The sequence below is a fragment of the Camellia sinensis genome, chromosome 12, assembly GCF_055761805.1.
Source record: "Camellia sinensis isolate YWXY chromosome 12, ASM5576180v1, whole genome shotgun sequence".
Lineage (NCBI taxonomy): Eukaryota > Viridiplantae > Streptophyta > Magnoliopsida > Ericales > Theaceae > Camellia > Camellia sinensis.
Genome location: NC_138972.1, coordinates 78,011,246 through 78,031,162, shown reverse-complemented (window position 1 = coordinate 78,031,162; position 19,917 = coordinate 78,011,246). Strand labels below are relative to the sequence as shown.

General features: G+C 32.7%; 1 protein-coding gene across 1 annotated transcript; it reads left to right on the top strand.

Moving 5' to 3' along the window:
* Window positions 1-8,609: 8,609 nt before the first annotated feature.
* LOC114302311 (uncharacterized) lies at window positions 8,610-19,816 on the top strand. The gene is made up of 10 exons (XM_028247315.2): window positions 8,610-8,954; window positions 9,354-9,752; window positions 10,235-10,636; window positions 12,053-12,454; window positions 16,413-16,547; window positions 16,680-16,787; window positions 16,889-17,023; window positions 17,491-17,652; window positions 17,740-17,809; window positions 19,208-19,816. Exons 1-10 carry the CDS (start codon window positions 8,787-8,789, stop codon window positions 19,243-19,245), a joined length of 2,019 nt encoding a protein of 672 aa, XP_028103116.2. The 5' UTR covers window positions 8,610-8,786; the 3' UTR covers window positions 19,246-19,816.
* The last annotated feature ends 101 nt before the right edge of the window (window positions 19,817-19,917 follow it).

Genomic DNA, 19,917 nt, shown 5'->3' with positions numbered 1-19,917 from the left:
TTCAAAGCATTGAAATGGTTATGCCACATGGGCGCCCATTTCTAACATCTCCCACTCGCACATGAGTTGGCATGACACTGCTACATCTCTATCTCAATCTCCCTAAAAAATGAACAGTCTCATACTAGCCAATGCACCGTGCAACCGCTGAGAACACCTGCATGTGGGAGTTCTATACTAAAAACTCAATATGAGTCAGCATAGAGACATCAACCCAAAAAAAAAAAAAAAAACTGAAATAGTGTCTCATGTACTCAGACCCATCTAGCTACATCAGTCCAAAAACATTCTAATCCTTCAAAGAGCATGTTTGACTCTCCTAGGTCCCGCATTATATTCACACCCAATCAGCATCCTATAAAGAGCGATATAAGTTGTCGACAGTGAATATAGAGCAGAGATGTAGAACTAGATGATCTTCCCTTCACTCTTATATCATTCAATTTGCAATTTACCGCTTTCCCAGTAATGTCCCTTAAAGTTGAATCATACATGACCTCAGGCAACATACCAAAGTAGCTGAACATTAACTCCTCATCTTATGACATAGTCAAAGGTCACAAAAGGCACAAAGTGAAGTCATTTAGGGAAAAATGACTTTTAGGACTCACACGGTGAAGAAGCAGGGATCCATTCTTCACCTCGCTAATGGGTCGATAAGCACATACAGTATGAATGCATGTTATAGTGGAGTTACTCTTTCAAAGAGTGATGTTAAACTCACACACTATACAGATCTTAATCTAGTCACTTTTAAGCGCACAAGTCACTTTTAAGTGCACAAGTCGCTTCCTAGCGTCTAACTCGAATTCTCTATTTACCCGCCTCTCAGGCATCAAATGAGATCTCGCATCTGGCTATCCATAACAGGCACATCATGGAAAAGTGGGTACTCTTATATCCATGGTCGGTCTCTAACAAGACCTCATCTTGGCTCCAACCAAGGCGACATAGTTAGTGGATAATTTTGGCATTTCTAATTGCTCCAAATACAATAAGCCACTAGTCTCATCCTTACTCGCTACCTAGCGCTAAGGGCGATTGCTCGTGTGAGTGAGCCAATCTTGCCTGCTAACATCAATTTAATTATTTTGTGTATGCTATTTCACAAGCCATTGCAAAAGGTAGTAAACATAAATGTGTAATAGAAACAAATATGAATACTAATGGCATAAATATCCCCAAAAAATATGAGTTCAACTGGATGCACATAAAAAAAACATATCACCACCTATGTAGTCCTAAAGCCCTAACATGAGTAAGATAAACATCTCTAGCAATGGGCTTAGTCAGAGGGTTCGCAACCATACTACTCGTAGGGATGTGCTCCAGGAGCACTTCTTTCTGCGCCAAAATGTCTCTGATAAAGTTGAACCTCACATCAATGTGTTTAGTTCTGCCGTGGTATTTAGGATCCTTAGCGTAAGCGAGTGCAGCCATGCTGTCACAATGGATAGTCACAGGGTCTGAAGTGTGTGTGACAACATCCAAATGCTGAAGGAATCTCCTCAACCACACGGCTTCCTGAACGGCAGATGAACAAGCCACAAACTCAGCCTCCATTGTCGATAAGGCGATACAAGATTGCTTCTTACTGCTCCAAGAAATAGCACCATCGCTAAGCATGAAAGCATATCCTGAAGTAGACTTACGCTCATCTAAGTCTCCTCCCCAGTCAACATCACAATAGCCAACTAGATGTAGATCTGAACTCTGGTAGCAAAGTGTGTAATCTGCAGTCCCTCTAAGATATCGTAATATCCTCTTAACTGCTTTCCAATGAGCTGGTCTTGGGTTGGATTGGTAACGACTCACCAATTCGACCGCATAACAAATGTCAGGACGCGTACACATCATAGCATACATCAAGCTTCCAACAGCATTTGCATAGGGAACATGGGCCATCTTTTTACTCTCTCGTGCCCCTACGCTTGAAATTTCTAGCGCCATTGGGCTTAAGCGCAGCTGCTGCTTGCTCTTTAGGGGCACCTTTTGCTTTTTCACGTTTGAACTGAGAAGTCCTACGTGAGCTTGACTCAACCACCATAGCAGAACAATCAGATTTAGCCGCCTCAAGGCGTTCAGCCTCTAGCTCCAAATGACGCGATATGTCTTCGAATGTTTTCACACTCTCATTATGCATTATGTTCTGCTTCATCTGCTCCCAAGAATTTGGCAGAGAGCGAATCACAGCTTGTACTTGCTGCTCTTGAGTCAAATTGTGCCCAGCAGCTGCAAGCTCACGTATCATGGCTGACATGACCCTCAAATGCTGCTTTATCGAGTGATGCGCCTTTTTCTGATATGAGTCAAACTTTATAGTCAGTCCACGTAGCTTTGCCAAAGAGATAATACCAAACTTTTGCTTGAGAGCTTCCCACATCTCACATGCAGTTGGGCAATGCTCAAACTCACTAATCAAGTCGTTGTGCATGCTGCTCAACATAGTAAAGCGCGCACACCGATCTTTGTTACGCCAAGTCTGAAAGGCTTCAAGATCACAACGATGTTGAGCTGTATTGCCCTGCTCTGGCTCAACCATCACTTTGTTCAAGTGTGGTCAACACTTCTTGCTCATTGAGGAGGTATTGGATCTTACGGCGTCATATGTCATAATTGTCGCCATCCAATTTCTCTCCCTTAGTTAAGTCTGCCACCACTGTCTTAGCAGCCATTTCTACATATAGAGTAAACAAATGCGCAGGGGATATTAATGATAACAACACAAAAAAATTATTTTGCAGCAAAAAAGAATCTAAATTAAATAATGATAATTTTACACATGTCTCAAGATCGAAAATTTGCTATGCTCGTAATCATCTCTTGCGCCTCTAGTGATAATTATCAAAATTTAATTTAATTCCATGCGCAAAAAACAATCAATCAATCTCCCACTACTTAAGGTATATACAAAGCATGATAATTTCCATACAATAGCATTTTCATGTAAATTTACAAACAATTCATGCTATATAATGTGTACATATATATACATGATTAAGAAAACACGAAAATACCCAACTAGGCTCTGATACCAATGTAAATCAGCAGTATAATGCAGCGGAATAAAAATTATGGTCATACCTTTCCTGCAGAGTCTGAATAGAAAAGATCTCGTGGGTAAATCACGTGCTTCCTGAATCTGATCAGTCAACCCAGCAGTGGGGTGATATTACAACAGTGAATATCACCCACACAAATCACAGTGCAAACGGCTTTGATCGTTGTTTTTGGGAGAGAGTTAGAATATGAAAAATTTCTGTGTGTTTTAGACTTGACAGGAGGGTCTCAATTTATACATGTATAGAGGAGAGAGGAAAAACCTCCCGCCTTTATGGCTGGTCATTAATGCACCATTAACCTCTGCAATATAGGCAGGAGTTACAAACCCCATTAATGCAGAAGTTACAAACCCCATTAATGCAGGAGTTACAGTTATAAATTCAAAGTATTGAAATGGTTATGCCACATAGGCGCCCATTTCTAACACCTACAACAATGATATTATTTATCTCATAAACCTTGCAGTAAAGACTTTCTTTGCAAAAAATTAGTTATATCAAATATCGATGAATAGATAAATAAGCCGATTTTTATTTTATAAAATGAGTAATTTAAATTTAAACTCATAATTGCCATCAATTTAAATAACAAAATGTAATTATTTTATGTGTCTAGTGATGTTCTAGTAAACTGATTTTTGGCACAATTTATCTTTATTGTTAAGTCTTCGAGATGAATGATTTATATTGCACCGATTATTGGTGTGGCCCAAGAATGAGACCCATAAAATTAAACAGCAATGCTACAGACCCCCACTGGGGATGACCCCCAGTGACCCCCAGTGCCACGTGTCGGCCTGGGGTTGGCTGAAAACTCAAAAAAAAAAAAAAAAAACTGTTTTTTTTTTGGACCAATGGGAGGTGACCCCCAGTACCCCCACTGGGGGTCCAAAGCTTTATTCAAAATTAAATATGGAAGGGAGTCATTCCCATCGTTTTTGTAAGTAATTTTACTAAATGCAAGATGCTAAGATAGGAATATGGAAAAAGTATAATGAGACTTTAACTATTTTTAATTTTACTAAATGCAAGATGGTAAGATAGGAATATGGAAAATGTATAATGAGACTTTAACTATTTTGACATTATATTCCATCTAAGTGCTTATAGAATGTCATTTGTTAGCATGGTCCTGAAAAAACAAAATTAATTTAAAGTTGTCATTTTCATTTTGGAAAGGATTTTCACAAATAGAATCTATCTACAAATCTTAAATATTTGGTTCTAATTTTTTTAATTCTATTTTTTGAAAATTAAGTTTTTTATTTTTCGTATTTTTTTTTTAATTTTTAGTGAAATTTTTAAGTATTTTAAGCATTTTTTTTTATTTTTTAGATACATCTAATCTAGATGTATCTAAAAAGTAAATATTTGTAAAAAAAATATTTAAAAAAATCAACAAATATATAAGAATATGAAAAGGTACTTAATTTTTATATTTTATTTGTATTTTTGGTATTTAGTGAATTAATTTTTTTTTCGCAAGTACCAAAAAAATAAATACTAACTAGTTCCATTAGTGTGTACTCCAACGACGCTTGCTAACCAATCAAAATAACTTAAATAATTTTAAAAGAAAATTACTATAAAACATATATACAAAATATAATTATTTTAAAACATATATACAAAATATAATTATTTTTTTATGACATGACACGTGTACTTAGTGTTAACGTGGTTGCTGAAATAACATTTACAAAAAAATACATGTTTTTAAATGATAATTTTACATGATCATATTCTTAAATAAAGAGAGTAAGATATACAGTTATACTTGATCTTTGAAGGACTGATCGTTGGAAGGCTAGAAAATAAGGTCACGTTTGGAAACAGATTATTTTAATAATATTTTTATTTCTTGACTAAAATATGAGGTAAAAAAATTTGTATGTTTAGAATGATTTTTTGATTTTTTACGAAAAGATGTACAAAAAGTAAAGAAAAAAAATCTTTGACTTTTGATATAAATAATAGATTTTTTAATTTTTTTAATAATTTTTAATTTTTAAACTAAAATATTCGTATATCAAACGAGACCTAAATTTGACGAGTATAAAACTTTGCCTAACTTCTACCACTAGTTACACGTAGAGAGTGAAAATAAAAGAAGGCAAGATACCTATAATTTTATGAAGTCTATTGAAAGCTATAAATTACAATCTCAATGAGCAAAATGTGTAAAATGTGCAGTTTACCTTCTTTATGTAAACTGCTGAGTTAAATCGGGTCGAATTTTAGTATATTTAGGCTTATTTATTAATATTTTAACAAATTTAAATTTAATAAAAATTTAACGAATTGAGCTCGAGCTAAGTTGACTTAGGTTTAACTCGAGCTTGAGCCTATTTATAAATCTTAATGAGTCAAAAAAATTATAAATTTATACTTATGTATGAGACTAAAGTTAGAATTAAAACTTTAATTATACAATTATATTTACAATATATATAAATATACTAAAAAAAAAAGTTAATATCTTAATAAAATAATAATATCTACTACTACTATTATATAAATATATTATCTATAATTAACTATCATTTATATACAAATAAATTTAATTATTATTTATATTTATATTATTTAATATTAATATATAAATAATATATTTATTTTATTATTTAAATAAATATGAAACGAATGGGGTTGAGTTTTAATATATATAAGCTTAACTCAAACATAATAAAAATTTAAAGAAATTGAATTTAAACAGTGGTGTTTTAGGAAGTTGATAAAAAGTAATTTTACTAAACGCAAGATGCTAAGATAGGAATATGGAAAAAAAATAATGAGACTTTAACTATTTTTAATTTTACTAAATGCAAGATGGTAAGATAGGAATTTGGAAAAAGTATAATGAGACTTTAACTATTTTGACATTATATTCTATCTAACTGCTTATAGAAATGTCATTTGTTAGCATGGTCCTGAAAAAACAAAATTAATTTAAAGTTGTCATTTTCATTTTGGAAAGGATTTTCACAAATAGAATCTATCTACAAATCTTAAATATTTGGTTCTAATTTTTTTAATTATATTTTTTGAATATTAAGTTTTTTATTTTTCAATTTTTTTTTTAATTTTTAGTGAAATTTTTAAATATTTTAAGCAATTTTTTTACTTTTTAGATACATCTAATCTAGATGTACCTAAAAAGTAAAATATTTGTAAAAAAAATATTTAAAAAAATCAACAAATATATAAGAATATGAAAAGGTACCGAATTTTTATATTTTATTTATATTTTTGATATTTAGTGAATTAATTTTTTTTTTCACAAGTATTAAAAAAAAATCAGTGTGTTTGGTTTGAGTTTTCTTGATTAAGTTTTTTGAAAACTGAGTTTTTTGATTTTCGTATTCTTTTGTTTTTAGTAAATATTTTTTAAATTTTAAACATTTTTTTTACTTTTTTAGATGCACCTTAGTTAGATGTATCTAAAAAGTAAAAAAATTGTAAAAAAATATTTTAAAAAATTAATAAATACATAAAAATTCAAAAAAAGTACTGAATTATTGTATTTTTTTTATATTTTTGGTATTTAGTGAATTTTTAAAAGATTTTTTTTTACAATTTTTTTACTTTTTAGGTGTATTTATGTTAGGTGTGTCTAAAAAGTAAAAAAATTGTTTAAAATATTAAAAAAATTCAGTAAAAATAAAAAAAACACAGAAAATAAGAATGTAAAATTTTTTAAAAAATAAAAACAAGCAAGCTGAATACTTTTTTTGTTTTACTAACTAGTTCCATTAGTGTGTACTCCAACAACACTTGCTAACCAATTAAATTAACTTAAATAATTTCAAAAGAAAATTACTATAAAACATATATACAAAATATAATTATTTTTTTATGACATGGCACGTGTACCTAGGGTTAACGTGGTTGCTGAAATAACATTTACAAAAAAATACATTTTTTTAAATAATATTTTTATATGATCATATTCTTAAATAAAGAGAGTAAGATATAGTTATACTTGATCTTTGAAGAACTGAGTGGAAGGCTAGAAAATAAGCCTTCGTTTGGAAATAGATTATTTTAATAATATTTTTATTTTTTATTAAAATATGAGGTAAAAAAAGTTAGTATGTTTGGAATGACTTTTTAATTTTTTACGAAAAGATATACAAAAAGTAGAGAGAAAAGAAAATCTTTAACTTTTGATATAAGTAATAGACTTTTTGACTTTTTTACTAAGTTTTTAATTTTTAGACTAAAATACTCATATATCGGGGCCTAAATTTGATGAGTAGAAAACTTTGCCTAACTTCTAACACTAGTTACATGTAGAGGGTGAAAATAAAAGAAGGCAAAATACCTATAATTTTATAAAGTCTATTGAAAGCTATAAATTACAATATCAATGAGCAAAATGTGTAAAATGTGCAGTTTACCTTCTTTATGTAAACTGTGGAGTTAAATCGTGTCGAATTTTAGTATATTTAGGCTTATTTATTAAGATTTTAACGAATTTAAATTTAATAATAATTTAACGAATTGAGCTCGAGCCAAGTTGACTTAGGTTTAACTCGAACTTGAGCCTATTTACAAATCTTAATGAGTAAAAAAAATTATAAATTTATACTTATGTATGAGACTAAAGTTACAATTAAAACTTTGATTATACAATTACATTTACAATATATATAAATATACTAAAAAAAAAAGTTAATATCTTAATAAAATAATAATATCTACTACTACTATTAAATATATATATTATCTATAATTAACTATCATTTATATACAAATAAATTTAATTATTATTTATATTTATATTAGTTAATATTAATATATAAATAATATATTTATTTTATTATTTAAATAAATATGAAACGAATGGGGTTTAGTTTTTATATATTTAAGCTTAACTCAAACATAATAAAAATTTAAAGAAATTGAATTTAAACAGAGTCTTTACGTTAAGGTCAAACATATTCACAAATGAGTCTCTCCATTTGCCCTAATAAAAATGTTTCCATAGAAAAAATGCTGAATTAGGTAAAAGATTAAAAGGCCTATTTTAGAAAGAGTTTTTTAAATGTTTCTTGGTGAGAAAAAAAATAAATTAAAAGCTGAAAAAGTAAACTTTAACTCACTTTCTAAAATAGGCTGAATTAATGTACAAACATTAATTATGATATTTTCATGAATAATATTATATGTATTATATATATCAATTAGTATATTAATTAATGATGTGATATAATTTAAGATATTTTTAATATTTGTAATATGATTAATGAGTAGGGTCAATAATCAATAATGTTATATGTACCAATTAATATACTAACTAGTGTACCAATTGATAATATAACATAATTTAAGAGATTTTTAGAATTTATAATGTGATTAATGAGTAGGATTAATAATAATATCATAACTAATATTAATACACTAATTAATATATTAATTAATATATATAACACTACCAATCAATAATAATATCATAACTGGTATTAGTACAGTAACGTAGCATCACCATATTATCATTCACGCTACTCATTAATCACGTTATAAATATCACAAACTTTTTAAATCGTGCCAATAATTAGTTCTTATCTTTATTCGAATGGAAATGAAATGAAATCAAGCAAGCAAAGCACACACTCATTCACACACACACGCAAACAGAGTTATGTGACAGAGCGTCGAATCTAAAGAATCATTGAGATCAGAGAGAAGTGGGTGCAGAGCAGATTGAATTCCTCAGTTTGAATGGATCGAAGAGAGATGGATGGAGGGCATGTATCTAGGGCTGATGAGCATCGAGTGCTTTCCGATTTGTCTGCTTTCCCAAATGTCGCAGCAATGTTGGCCTTCGACCAGATCTGGAAGAAGAATCGAACCGAGAAGAAGAAGCGAAAAATCGACCAAATTCATACGGTATCAAATACTCGCATTGTGTATATATGTAAACTAAACCTATGCACTTCTTTTTACTACTGAATTATGCCTTTTTTTTTTTTAATATATTTTTATTATTTAAATTTCGGAGTATGTGCGAGACTGTTTAGGGTAGCTTCTGATTTTATTAGAGAGAAATAGCTCGAAAAAAGCTCAATTTTATTTGAAAGAAGGATGCTTTTGGTTTCTACTTTTTTTAACTAACAATAAGCTGGAGCAATCATGCCCATATGTATATGTATGTGTGTGTGAACTCAAAAATTGATATTTCTTAGATGGGAAATGTTTCACATTATAAGTAAAGTTATGATTTTTATGGTGAGATTTTTGAATTTTTGTGGCAAGAGCTCAAGGCTAATTTATTGAATGCTTTGATAGGAGCAACACCATAAAAAACCTGGGCAAATGCAAGTTACTGAGGGCTCAAAGCTTCATGAAGTTGTGATTTTATCGGACGATAGTGACGGGGATGTTGTGAAAAATAATCAGAGCTGCAAAATGGGTGGCGAGGAAATAATGCAATCAGTGGAGGTGAAAAGGATGCGAGAAAGTGGGCAAGAGGAAGAGGAGAAAAACAATAATGTTGGTGTCGGAATTGTTAATCCAAAAGTGAGCAGTGTGCATATATCTAAAGTGGATGAGTACCAAACACTTGCGGATTTGACTAATTTCCCAAACCTTTCTTCAACGTTGGCCTTTAAGGCCACGCGGAGGAAGAATAGAAAGAAGAAGAAAAATAAGAACAGAAAAATCGAGATCGGAGTGCAAAATGATACGGTATGTTGTACAACTATTCTATTATGTTGTGCAAATACCATTTTCTGTGCTGGGTCTCATTTTTGTACATTGTTTCAACTGGGAAAAATATTGTTTGGGAATATCATAAGATTCACTTTTCTATCAGATGTTTACTTCGATGAAAAACTAAATTTTAATGATACAGTTATACTAAAGATATGCTGGAATTCACACTTCCTTTAACAAATGAACGCAAATAAGATAAAGGAAAACAATTTTTATTTTGATTTCTACTTCTTCTTTCTTGTCAATTAAATAAATATGTCTGACAGGCACTTCTAGAATGAAAATAATTTGGTCTTTTTCTTTATTTTGTTGTGACATGTTATTATAAGAGAAAGTTTGACATCCAAGCATGACTAGTACTAGAGATTGAAAGGGAAATAACAGAGTGCATTCGAGAAATGACTACAATGAGATTAGTGCGGATGTTATGGTTAATTTATTGAATGCTTTGATAGGAACAACACCATCAGAAACCTGGGCAAATGCAAGTTACTGAGGGAGCAAATCTTCAACAACTTGTGATTCTATCAGACGATAGTGATTTTGAAGTTACAAAAAAAATTGATAGCTGCAAAATGGACAACAAGGAAACAATGCAATCAATAGAGGCGGAAAGGATACGAGAAAGCAGCAAAGAAGAAGAGGAGAGAAGGAATGATGTTGGTGCTGGAATTGGTAATGACAAAGTGCGCAATGGTCATATATCTAAAATGGAGGAGTACCAAATGCTTGCTGATTTGACTAATTTCCCAAACCTTGCTTCAATGTTGGCCTTCGAGGCCACCTGGAGGAAGAATAGAAAGAAGAAGAAGAAAAATAAGAAGAGAAAGCTCAAGATCAGAGCTCAAAATGATAAGGTATGTCACACAACTATTCTGTTTTGTTGTGCAGATACCCATTTGTGTGCTTGGTCTTGCTTGTTTGCATTGTTTCAACTTGGAAAAATATTAGTTGGGAAGCTGTTTGCTTTGCTGAAAAATTAAGTTTTAAGAATTCAATGATAAAGTAATTATTCTGTGTTGATTTGAGGAAAATAAAGTTATGCTCGAGTCCACACTTCCCTTTGACAAGTGAACACACATAATATAAAGGAAAACCATTTTTATTTTCCTTTCTTGACAATTAAACGAATGTCTTACACATCCTCTCTAATGGAAGCAATTTAGCCGTTTCCTTTAAGTTTATGTGAGATAGTATTATAAGAGAAAGTTGATATCCAAAGATAACTAGTACTAGAGTTTGAGTGAGATATAATAGAGTGCATCCAAGAAAAGAATACAATGAGATTAGGAACACATAGGCTGGAACGTTACACATGGTCTGGTGTATTATACTAGACTACATGTGATGTATATATATGATTGTGTGGATTGAATTGATATAATAAAAAGTATTCATTTGTTGATTTGCTTTAAGTTTATTACTAACAGGAACTAAGGCTCCAAAAAATATTGATATGTTCCAGATGACGAAAATTTATTTTGTTGCTTCTTGGAAATAAACTAAAGTTATAATGATTCTTTTCCAATTTTTTGAATTTTGTTTTCTCAAACTAGTTTTGCTTAGATTTGGTTCAGTTTTTCTATTTTAACTCCAATATATTATTTATTGTTCCTTTATGCTCAACTCTCCTTAGTTGATTTGAAAGTTGTGTCGACTTTTTGGTTGGGATTATATAGAAGGAAAAAAAATATGAAGAAAAAGAATGAGCTTGTTTTCTACCACAATATATTAGTTTTGGGTTCACTACTTGTAGGAGGATAATCCCTTCACTTATCCTGCATCTATATCTCTTGAATTTTATTCTGGCTCTAGGTTTATTTGTACAATGACTTGTATTTGTTATGGTTTTCCATGATTTGGTGATTGTAGCTGATTTTGTGGATGTGATTTTCCACATGATTTGCTATCTTGGGGGTCTCTTCATGCTTGATTGTTATTGACAAGATAACTTCTTCATGGTTCAAGTTATACAAAACCAATTGTTAGATCTTTACATTTCATGTGATGTTGAGGCCTTTATTTTGAGTACCTAATGATCTTTCTTCCATTCATTAATCAGCAAACAAAGATGACAGTCATCAAATGGGGACACGAAGATCATTGCTCCCATTAGGTTGATATCAAATACAAAGAAGAAAATTCTTATTAAATAGGATTCACCTAATCCATACTTCTTCTATTCATAAAAGATGTATATAGTTGTATACTTATATTTGTGGTGCTTGGGCATAGCATGGATCTTATGGTTAATTTATTGAATGTTCTGATAGGAGCAACACTATCAAAAACCTGAGCAAGTGGCGACAATTGAGGCACCAAATCTTCAAGAACTTGTGACTCTACCAGACACTAATGAGAATAGGGGCATTAAAAATGGTCAGAGCTGTGAAATAAATCACGAGGACACAACAGAACTGAGAGAGGAGAAGAAGCAAAACAACAACAAAAATGATGAAGAGGTGAAAGGTGATAATGCTGGTGTTCAATCTGCAGATCACAAAGTGAGTAATGGACATGTATCAAAAGCAGATGAGTACAAAATGCTCATGGATTTAACTGATTTCCCAAACCTTGCTGCATTGTTGGCTTTTGAGGCCACTCAGAGAAATAATGGAACGAAGAAGAAGAAGAATAAGAACAGAAAAATCGAGTTGAAAGTGCCAAATAATATGGTATGTCATATTCATCCATCTATTATGTTGTATTATAACCAAAAACCTATTTGTGTTTCTCTTCTTTATATAGTTTTGACTTGGCAATATGTCAAGCAAATACCCACTTGGCAATATGAGAGGAATCTATTATGTTAAGCAAATACCCAGGTTTGTTTCATAACTGTTTTGTTGCGGAACAATTTCAGTTTCTCTTCTTAAATCGTTTTAATGTGCCAATATACAAATAGAGAAGAAAAGTATTTATTTCTAAATATAATCGGCACAAGAGATCAAATTGGAACTAAGTAGATGATAAGAAATACTATGAGGTGAGGAACATGCACATGGTGCTCACATCTAGTTCACATGAAAGGTAACTGAAAAATAATTGACTAGGGGATATAAAGGAATGTTTAGGGAAAAGAATATGACGAGATCATGAACAAATCTGTTGGTGCTTCCTTCTCTCCTATGTGTAAGTCATATATATTTATGTATATAATAAAATAAATGTACACTTGATTTGTTTCACTACATGTTTTAGCATTAAAATTTTAATAAAATAAAGGAAAAGTTTTCATGTTTATTTTTCTAATTTTCAAATATTATTTTTCTAAAATTGCTTTTGTTTAGATTTGCTTATAATTTCACTGTTTTAGGTCCATATTACTCATTGTGATTTTAATCCCAATGTTTCTTAGCTTTAAAATCAAGGTTTAAAAGTTTTTTTCCATGTTCTTTGTTGAATTATTCAAGGAAAAAAAAAGAAGAAAAAAACTGAAATTACTGGCTATTCCATAGTGTCAATTTTTTATTTATTTATTTTTCTTTCTTCTATTTAGTATGTGTGTGTGAATGGTTTTTAGTTATTATACAGTGTATCTATTCTAACTTTTTATTATCTACCAGAGGGAAAATACTCCTGATGCTCATGTTTCTTTTCATATTATATTTTCTTTATTCCATCAGTTGTTTTGTATCATCTTACCTATGATAATTTTGCTGGCAGAATTTCTCATATCAAAAAATAAAATAAAAATTGTTTGCTGGAATTAAAATAACAGTTTGAAAGATATTATTGAGCAAAGAATGTATGTTCTTAATGTAATAGAATAGAGTCTATCTATCTATATGTTTAATAATATTAGGCTTCCCCTATTTTGGGCCTTGTTTAGGAATTGGCTTTTTTAGTGATTTTTTGTCTATTTTATGAGGTGAAAAAAATTTAATGTGTTTGGGCATGACCTTTTTTAGTTGTATAAAAAACTGTGAATTACTCAGATGTTTGACTTTGTTTTTTTAGGCGTCCAGATCCTCTAGAGTGAATCCCTCTAGAGTGCTTGTGGAGTGAACCAAAATGATGTCGTTTTGGTTAATGTAAAAAAGAGAGAAAGAGAGAGAGAGAGAAGACGGACAGACGTTTCGCTGGAGAGCTGCCGGAATCTCGCCCCTCTCCACCTCTCTTTTTCTCCCTCCTTTCCTTCGCCCTCCGCCCCCTTCTCTCCTCCTCTTCTCTTCTTCTTTTTCCAAAACCCTAACCCTAGTTTTGAAAACTCAGATCACGAACCCAGCATTTTGAGGGAAGAAGGAGGAGGATAACTCCGGCGGCTCTTCAGCAAAACGTCATCGTTTTGATTCACTCCACAAGCAATCCAGAGGGATTCAGTCTAGAGGATCCGGACGCTTTTTGTAGTGGTTTTTTTTGCCTATTTTAACCAAAAAGGAAAGTTTCCAAATGGGGCCTTGGTATCTTTAGGTTCTTTATCACTAATAAAATTTATTGCTCAAATATTTTAAATAGTATTTCTCATAAATGGAGAAAACATAAAAAAGTAAAAAATAAAGAAAAAACTCTGGAATCATTGAATGCAGAGAGATATGGCATGTTTGTTGTCTCTATTATCTATTTTGATTTGATTGATGGAATATTTATTTGGTCCAATTGGTATGTTTGTCTCTAATTGTGTGACCTTTTGCAACATAGAAAGAAGGAAAGGAATTCTTGATAAGTAACTAAAAAGGGGAATTATAGAGTGTTTGAATGCAAGTATAGAGCCCAAAATTCAAAGAAGGAAAAAGAGAAGAAGAATGCTCATTCATTGCTTTGATCCCTAACAAAGGAGTTGCAGAAAACGCTAGAGATTTCAGACCTATCAACTTGCTTGGTGGGGCGCATAAAATTTTGCTTGAAGTCCTTGCATCTTGTCTTAAATTTGTGTTGCCTTTGGTGGTGTCGGACTCTCATAACGCTTTTGTGAGGGACAAACAGATTTTAGACGCAGTTTTAGTGGCTAATGGCGCGGAGGATTCTAGATCAAGGAGTCAACGGCCCAGGCTTATTTGCAAATTGTTTATTGAGAAGGTGTATGATCATGTAAACTGGGACTTCTTGCTATACTATAGGGAGTGAATGGTGTTTGGGCAGAAATGGAGGAATTGGGTGAGATTCTACATTTCTTCTTTTAGACTTTTGGTCTTGGTGAGTGGCTCTCCAGGTGGTTTCTTTCAGCCATTGAGGAGTCTGAGACAAGGGAATTCTGTCTCCTTTGCTGTTTATTGTGGTCATGGAGATTTTGAGGAAGATGGTGTATAAGGTGGTTCTCGGTGGCTTTCTTGAAGGATAAAGGTTGGTCAATAGGATGGTTCCTTGTTTGTGGTGTCACACCTCTATCCTAATGTTACTATTATTTTCTGTGGAGTTGAAGCTCTTCAGCTGGGTTTACTCCATTGTGTTTTGCTCTGTTTCGAGGCAGTGTCAGGCTGTCAGGTTTGAAAATTATTCGGAGAGTGGTTTTGGAGGGTGAGGGGCTTTACATGGAAGCTCTGACTACTATCCTTGGTTTAAAGGTTGAATATCTTCCTTGTCCTTATTTGGGACCCCCTTGTTACATGGTCTTGGGTAGAACTCACCCAAAAGTTAGCTATTAAGTTGAGGGTGCCCTCATGCTTATATGCTTAATATTGCTTTAGTATAAAGGCGATGTGGGACTTCGCTTCACAGACCTTTGGGATCGGTTTTTAATGGCAGAGAGGTTTCAGAGATTGTTGGCAGGGTAGAAGAGGTAGAATCTATCCAAAAGTGCCATGTTGACTTTGATTTGGTGTACCTTCTCTAGTCTTTCCACATTTTATGTCCTTATTCAGTATTCCGGCCTTGGTTGTTAAGAGGCGGAGAAGTTGCAGCTGGACTTCCTATGGGAATGGGTCATGGAGGTGTTCAAGTACCATTTGGTGGACAGGGATAAGGTTTGCAGACCAATGAGACAAGGGGCTTGGGTGTTCAAAAGCTGACTATCTTCAACCAAGCTTTGCCTGTTATCTTCATTACTTGGGCAAATGGTTGTAGAGGATTGCTTGTAAAAGTGAGACATATTGGAGGGTGGTGAAGTGCAACTATAGTTGGGTTTGTGGAAGGGTATCAGGAGGAGGGGGTGGGAATCCTTTTCAAGTTGTTTTCAGTTTGTGGAATGGTCATTGCTGGCTTAGCCTCTGCAACCCACTCATAAATTGATTGGGGTTGGGTGACCATTTGGACTTAGCAGGTCTTCTTGAGATCCAAGAAGAAAGATCGAGTTCAGAGATAGAGAAAAAGCATAACTGGCTGTTTTACTAGAATGTTTAATCTAAAAGAGTACCCTTCATTCTAAGGAGTAGATTTGGCCCACTAGTCATTAAAAGGTGGTTACCAAGTATGGTATTGATAAATTGGGCGTTTCCAATTGCCTATTCGTTAGATAACAAAATTGATTTCTCCTTTTCTGGTAAACAGAGAGAGAGAGAGAGAGAGCTTCTTTTTATATTATTTTTATTTTCAGCTACAAATTCCTTTGAGAGAGAGAGAGAGAGAGCTTCCTTTTATATTATTTTTATTTTCAGGTACAAATTCCTTTGGATTGTTTATCAAATGTTTTTGTTCAGATATTTTGAGAAAATTGAGCATGGTGCGAATTACTATTACCGATTTGCATCTCTGTAGGCTGATGTTGCAAAGGAAGAAACACATACAAACACTTGTAAAGCTATTGAAACTACTAAAGCATTCAAGGTTGATGACAATCCAAGTTCTTTTGTGATTGCCGATCTCTATTTATCAAACTCACAAGAGGATACTGTAAGTTGATTGATGTTTTTGTTTGATTGTTTCTACCTTCCTTTGTGTCCTATGTTGCCATACTGTTCAAATATTTGAAGCAATTGAGCTTATTATTTGTCAAATGAACGCTCTTGCATTCTTTTGCCACAGGTTAATGCTGTGGAGGAAGACAAGCAGGCAGACTCAAGCAGAGAAATTATACCTTATCTACCAAAACCAGTCAAAAGCATGGATGAGATTGTGCCAAGAAAGCTTCTTGTGAGTAGAGATATAATGGGTTAAAAGTACAAATTTACGAAGTTATTAATTATGACAAGCGTGGTTAATCCTTCCATTTTTCAATATCAATTATTGTACAGTGTCGCCCGAGATATTTTAATCACCCTGAAAGCAGTAGGGTGATGGCTACACCTGTTACTCGTAAGATGCAAAAGAAGAAGAAACCCTGCTTTATTTGTGGGGGTCTCAATCACAATGCGACACATTGCAAACAGGTTTTATACTATTTTAATTTGCAAAATTATTCTATGTTATCAGAGTTTTGACTTGTGTTGTCGGGACTTGACTTATCATCTGCACTTTTTGACTAGAAGATTGTTTCTTTTTGGTTTTCTGTTTCTTTTATTTAAGTGTACAGAGTAGTTGGATATTTAGTTGTCATATAAAGAGCGTCCTAGTAAACACGCTATTTATACCAAATCAATTGATTCCTAGTTCGCTCAAGAACTTCATTGAATCTATTTAGCCATCCCATGCCACATGAATGAAACATACATCAACTGGCAGTGTGTGGTACAGTTTGACAGATGTAATCACTTCACATTGTCTCTCTTATAAAACTTCCCAAGTAAAACTGGATTGTTTGGTAATTTGTTGGCCAAAAGGTTGCTGCTGTGATATACAGCATACTTCACAGATATTTGGTGTCGAATGCAGTTTTATATATATATATATATTACAGGTAATTGATTGCTCTGTCTGCTCTGGAAGAGGTCACCTTGCCAATGATTGTCCGGAGAAATATGCAATAAAGGATGAGAGTTCCAAATTTTGTTTGAGATGTGGGGACTCTGGGCATGATTTGTTTTCATGTAGCAGCGATTATTCCTATGATGATCTCAAGGTACTTAATTCAATATTGTTTTTCTTCCATGATCTCAGAAGTTCATAAAAATTGGTAGGAAAGTGATGGCTGTTTCCATTTGGACAGGAAATACGATGTTTTGTTTGCAAAGCTTTTGGCCATCTTTGTTGCGTTGACTACGTGGTTAAGGACCAAGGCAAGTTTCTGTTATGAGTATTGGTAGTCTTATCGTTTAGGTTTTGTTAGGAGTATTATTATTAGCACTCCATCAATTATTTTGAACCTTTACTTACAAATTTTAAAACTCTTAGACTTTCTTTTCTCCTCCCAAATAATATCAAAATTATCCTTATGAAAACATTCCACCCATTCAATTGAATACACCCCCCACACCCCCACACCCCAAAAAACCTCTCTCCCAAAAACTGTAACAAAACTCACGAAGGTGATTACTACTTAATCTCTATATATTTGTTCATGACCTTACAGTGAGCAAGAAATTGGGTTGGGATTTTTGGGCTTGAGAAAGAAGAAGAGTCAGTGTGATTACAATTGCCTTGACAAGACTAGCTTAGGTTGTGATCTTTGCCGCCTCATCCTTTTCTTCGGTTTGACCATTGTCAGAGTTGCTTATCTGTTCCCGAATGAACAAGAAATGTTCGGTTACCTGTTCCCAAACAAATAAACAATATTCGGGCCTGTGTTCCCGAATTTTGATTATATGTTTGGGAGTTCAATTCCGAAAAAATGACAAACAATTTTTATTATTTTTGTAATTTTTTTTTTCTAGAAACTTACCCTTACAAGGCCAATCTCTACTGAGTTAAGAACACCATCAAAGTTATGAACCTCTTCTAAACTTTTATTGTTGTATTCCTCTCGTTTCATGGAGTTGTGGTTGCTGGGAAAACTTCCACTCATTGTCATTGCCCGAGAAGTGTAAGTAATCAAATGGTTACCACGGTTACCGTCAGAATATTGCTATCAAAGGATTTTCAAAGTTTTGAGGGTGGGTAGATTTTGAAAGTGGCATTTGAAAAAGATGGATGGGTGTTGATGGTGGTGGGTGCTTTCATAAATTCTAGTTCATGTAGTTGATGTGTAGGCTTAATTGTGAAATAGGATGTTTCAAAATTATTGATATCCTTTTTAGTAATTTTATTTGAGGTTATTATTGTAATAAAAAAAAGCTAAAAAATAAAGGGTCTAAAATAATTGATGTTGTGCTAATAGTAGTACTTTTTGTTAGTCATTTGTTCTTTTGTTATATGATGGTGTGTTACAACACAATTACTTTTAACAGAGTGACGTCACTGTGCTTGTGGAGTTCCTGTACATGAAGGAATGCACAAAAAACCTAAATGACAATATGTTTGAATTCAAAAAACGTACATGAAGGAATGCTTTTAGTTACGACTGACTGGCTGTTAGGAGCCAAGCCATTATTATTGAAAAAATAAAAATACTTGATAAATCATTTATTTCATGTCAATATGTTTGAATTCAAATAGGTTTAGTTAGATTTAAATGCTGATAGCTATTGCCTAGCTATTGCCTTCCGAGTGTATTTTCATCCTTTGCTGATCGTTTGCAGGTTGCAGAATGGGTGACTCCGAAATTTCCCGACCTTAAGACGGTTCAATAAAGATCATTAAAAAATAAATAATAATAAAAAAAAAGGTGATCCAGTACAAGGAAAGGGTGAGTAAAACTGGGTACCAAGGAAGTTTTTGGCTGATTTTCTGGTCCTATATATCCTCAAGGAAGTTTCAACCATCAAAGTGGAACTCCGAGTTGACAAATTTTTAGCAGTCAAATGGTGTCGACACGAAGGTTTGGCGGCCCTTGCATGGGAGAATAAATTAATAAGGGTCTTTCACTTCCGAACTCTATTGAAAAAGAGAATGTTCTCTTCAGTGAGTTCAACCTGTTGTAACCTTGTAAATATGCACTCTTTTGCAAGTTAATTTGACATTATCTCAGATGTTGAATTGGTTGGTAGTTATATATATATATATATATATATTTTTTTTTTTTGTCTATTTAGGCCTGTGATGTTCTAGGTTAGTTTTAGTGGCTCGTTATAGGTTCTTTCAATGTACTCTAGTTTGTATCTCTTTCTTTGCATCTTTATGTATCTTGTATTTTTTGTTTTCTTCTTCCTAATGAATGAATGTACTCTAGGAGATCATTTTTCTTTTAATTGGTCTTTTGAATCTTCAATCTAGTATTATTTATCTTTTGTTGCTGGCAGGGAAGGGAGATCAAATGTTTGAGCAATAAGAACTGTTTGAAGGAAGACTG

What these genes read in the sequence shown, in the direction of transcription:
- LOC114302311 (XM_028247315.2), top strand. Translation starts at nt 8,787, where the DNA reads ATGGATCGAAGAGAGATGGATGGAGGGCATGTATCTAGGGCTGATGAG. An exon ending in TCGGAGTGCAAAATGATACG is followed by an intron (nt 9,753 to 10,234) that starts GTATGTTGTACA and finishes ATGCTTTGATAG; the next exon opens with GAACAACACCATCAGAAACC. An exon ending in TGAAAGTGCCAAATAATATG is followed by an intron (nt 12,455 to 16,412) that starts GTATGTCATATT and finishes GCATCTCTGTAG; the next exon opens with GCTGATGTTGCAAAGGAAGA.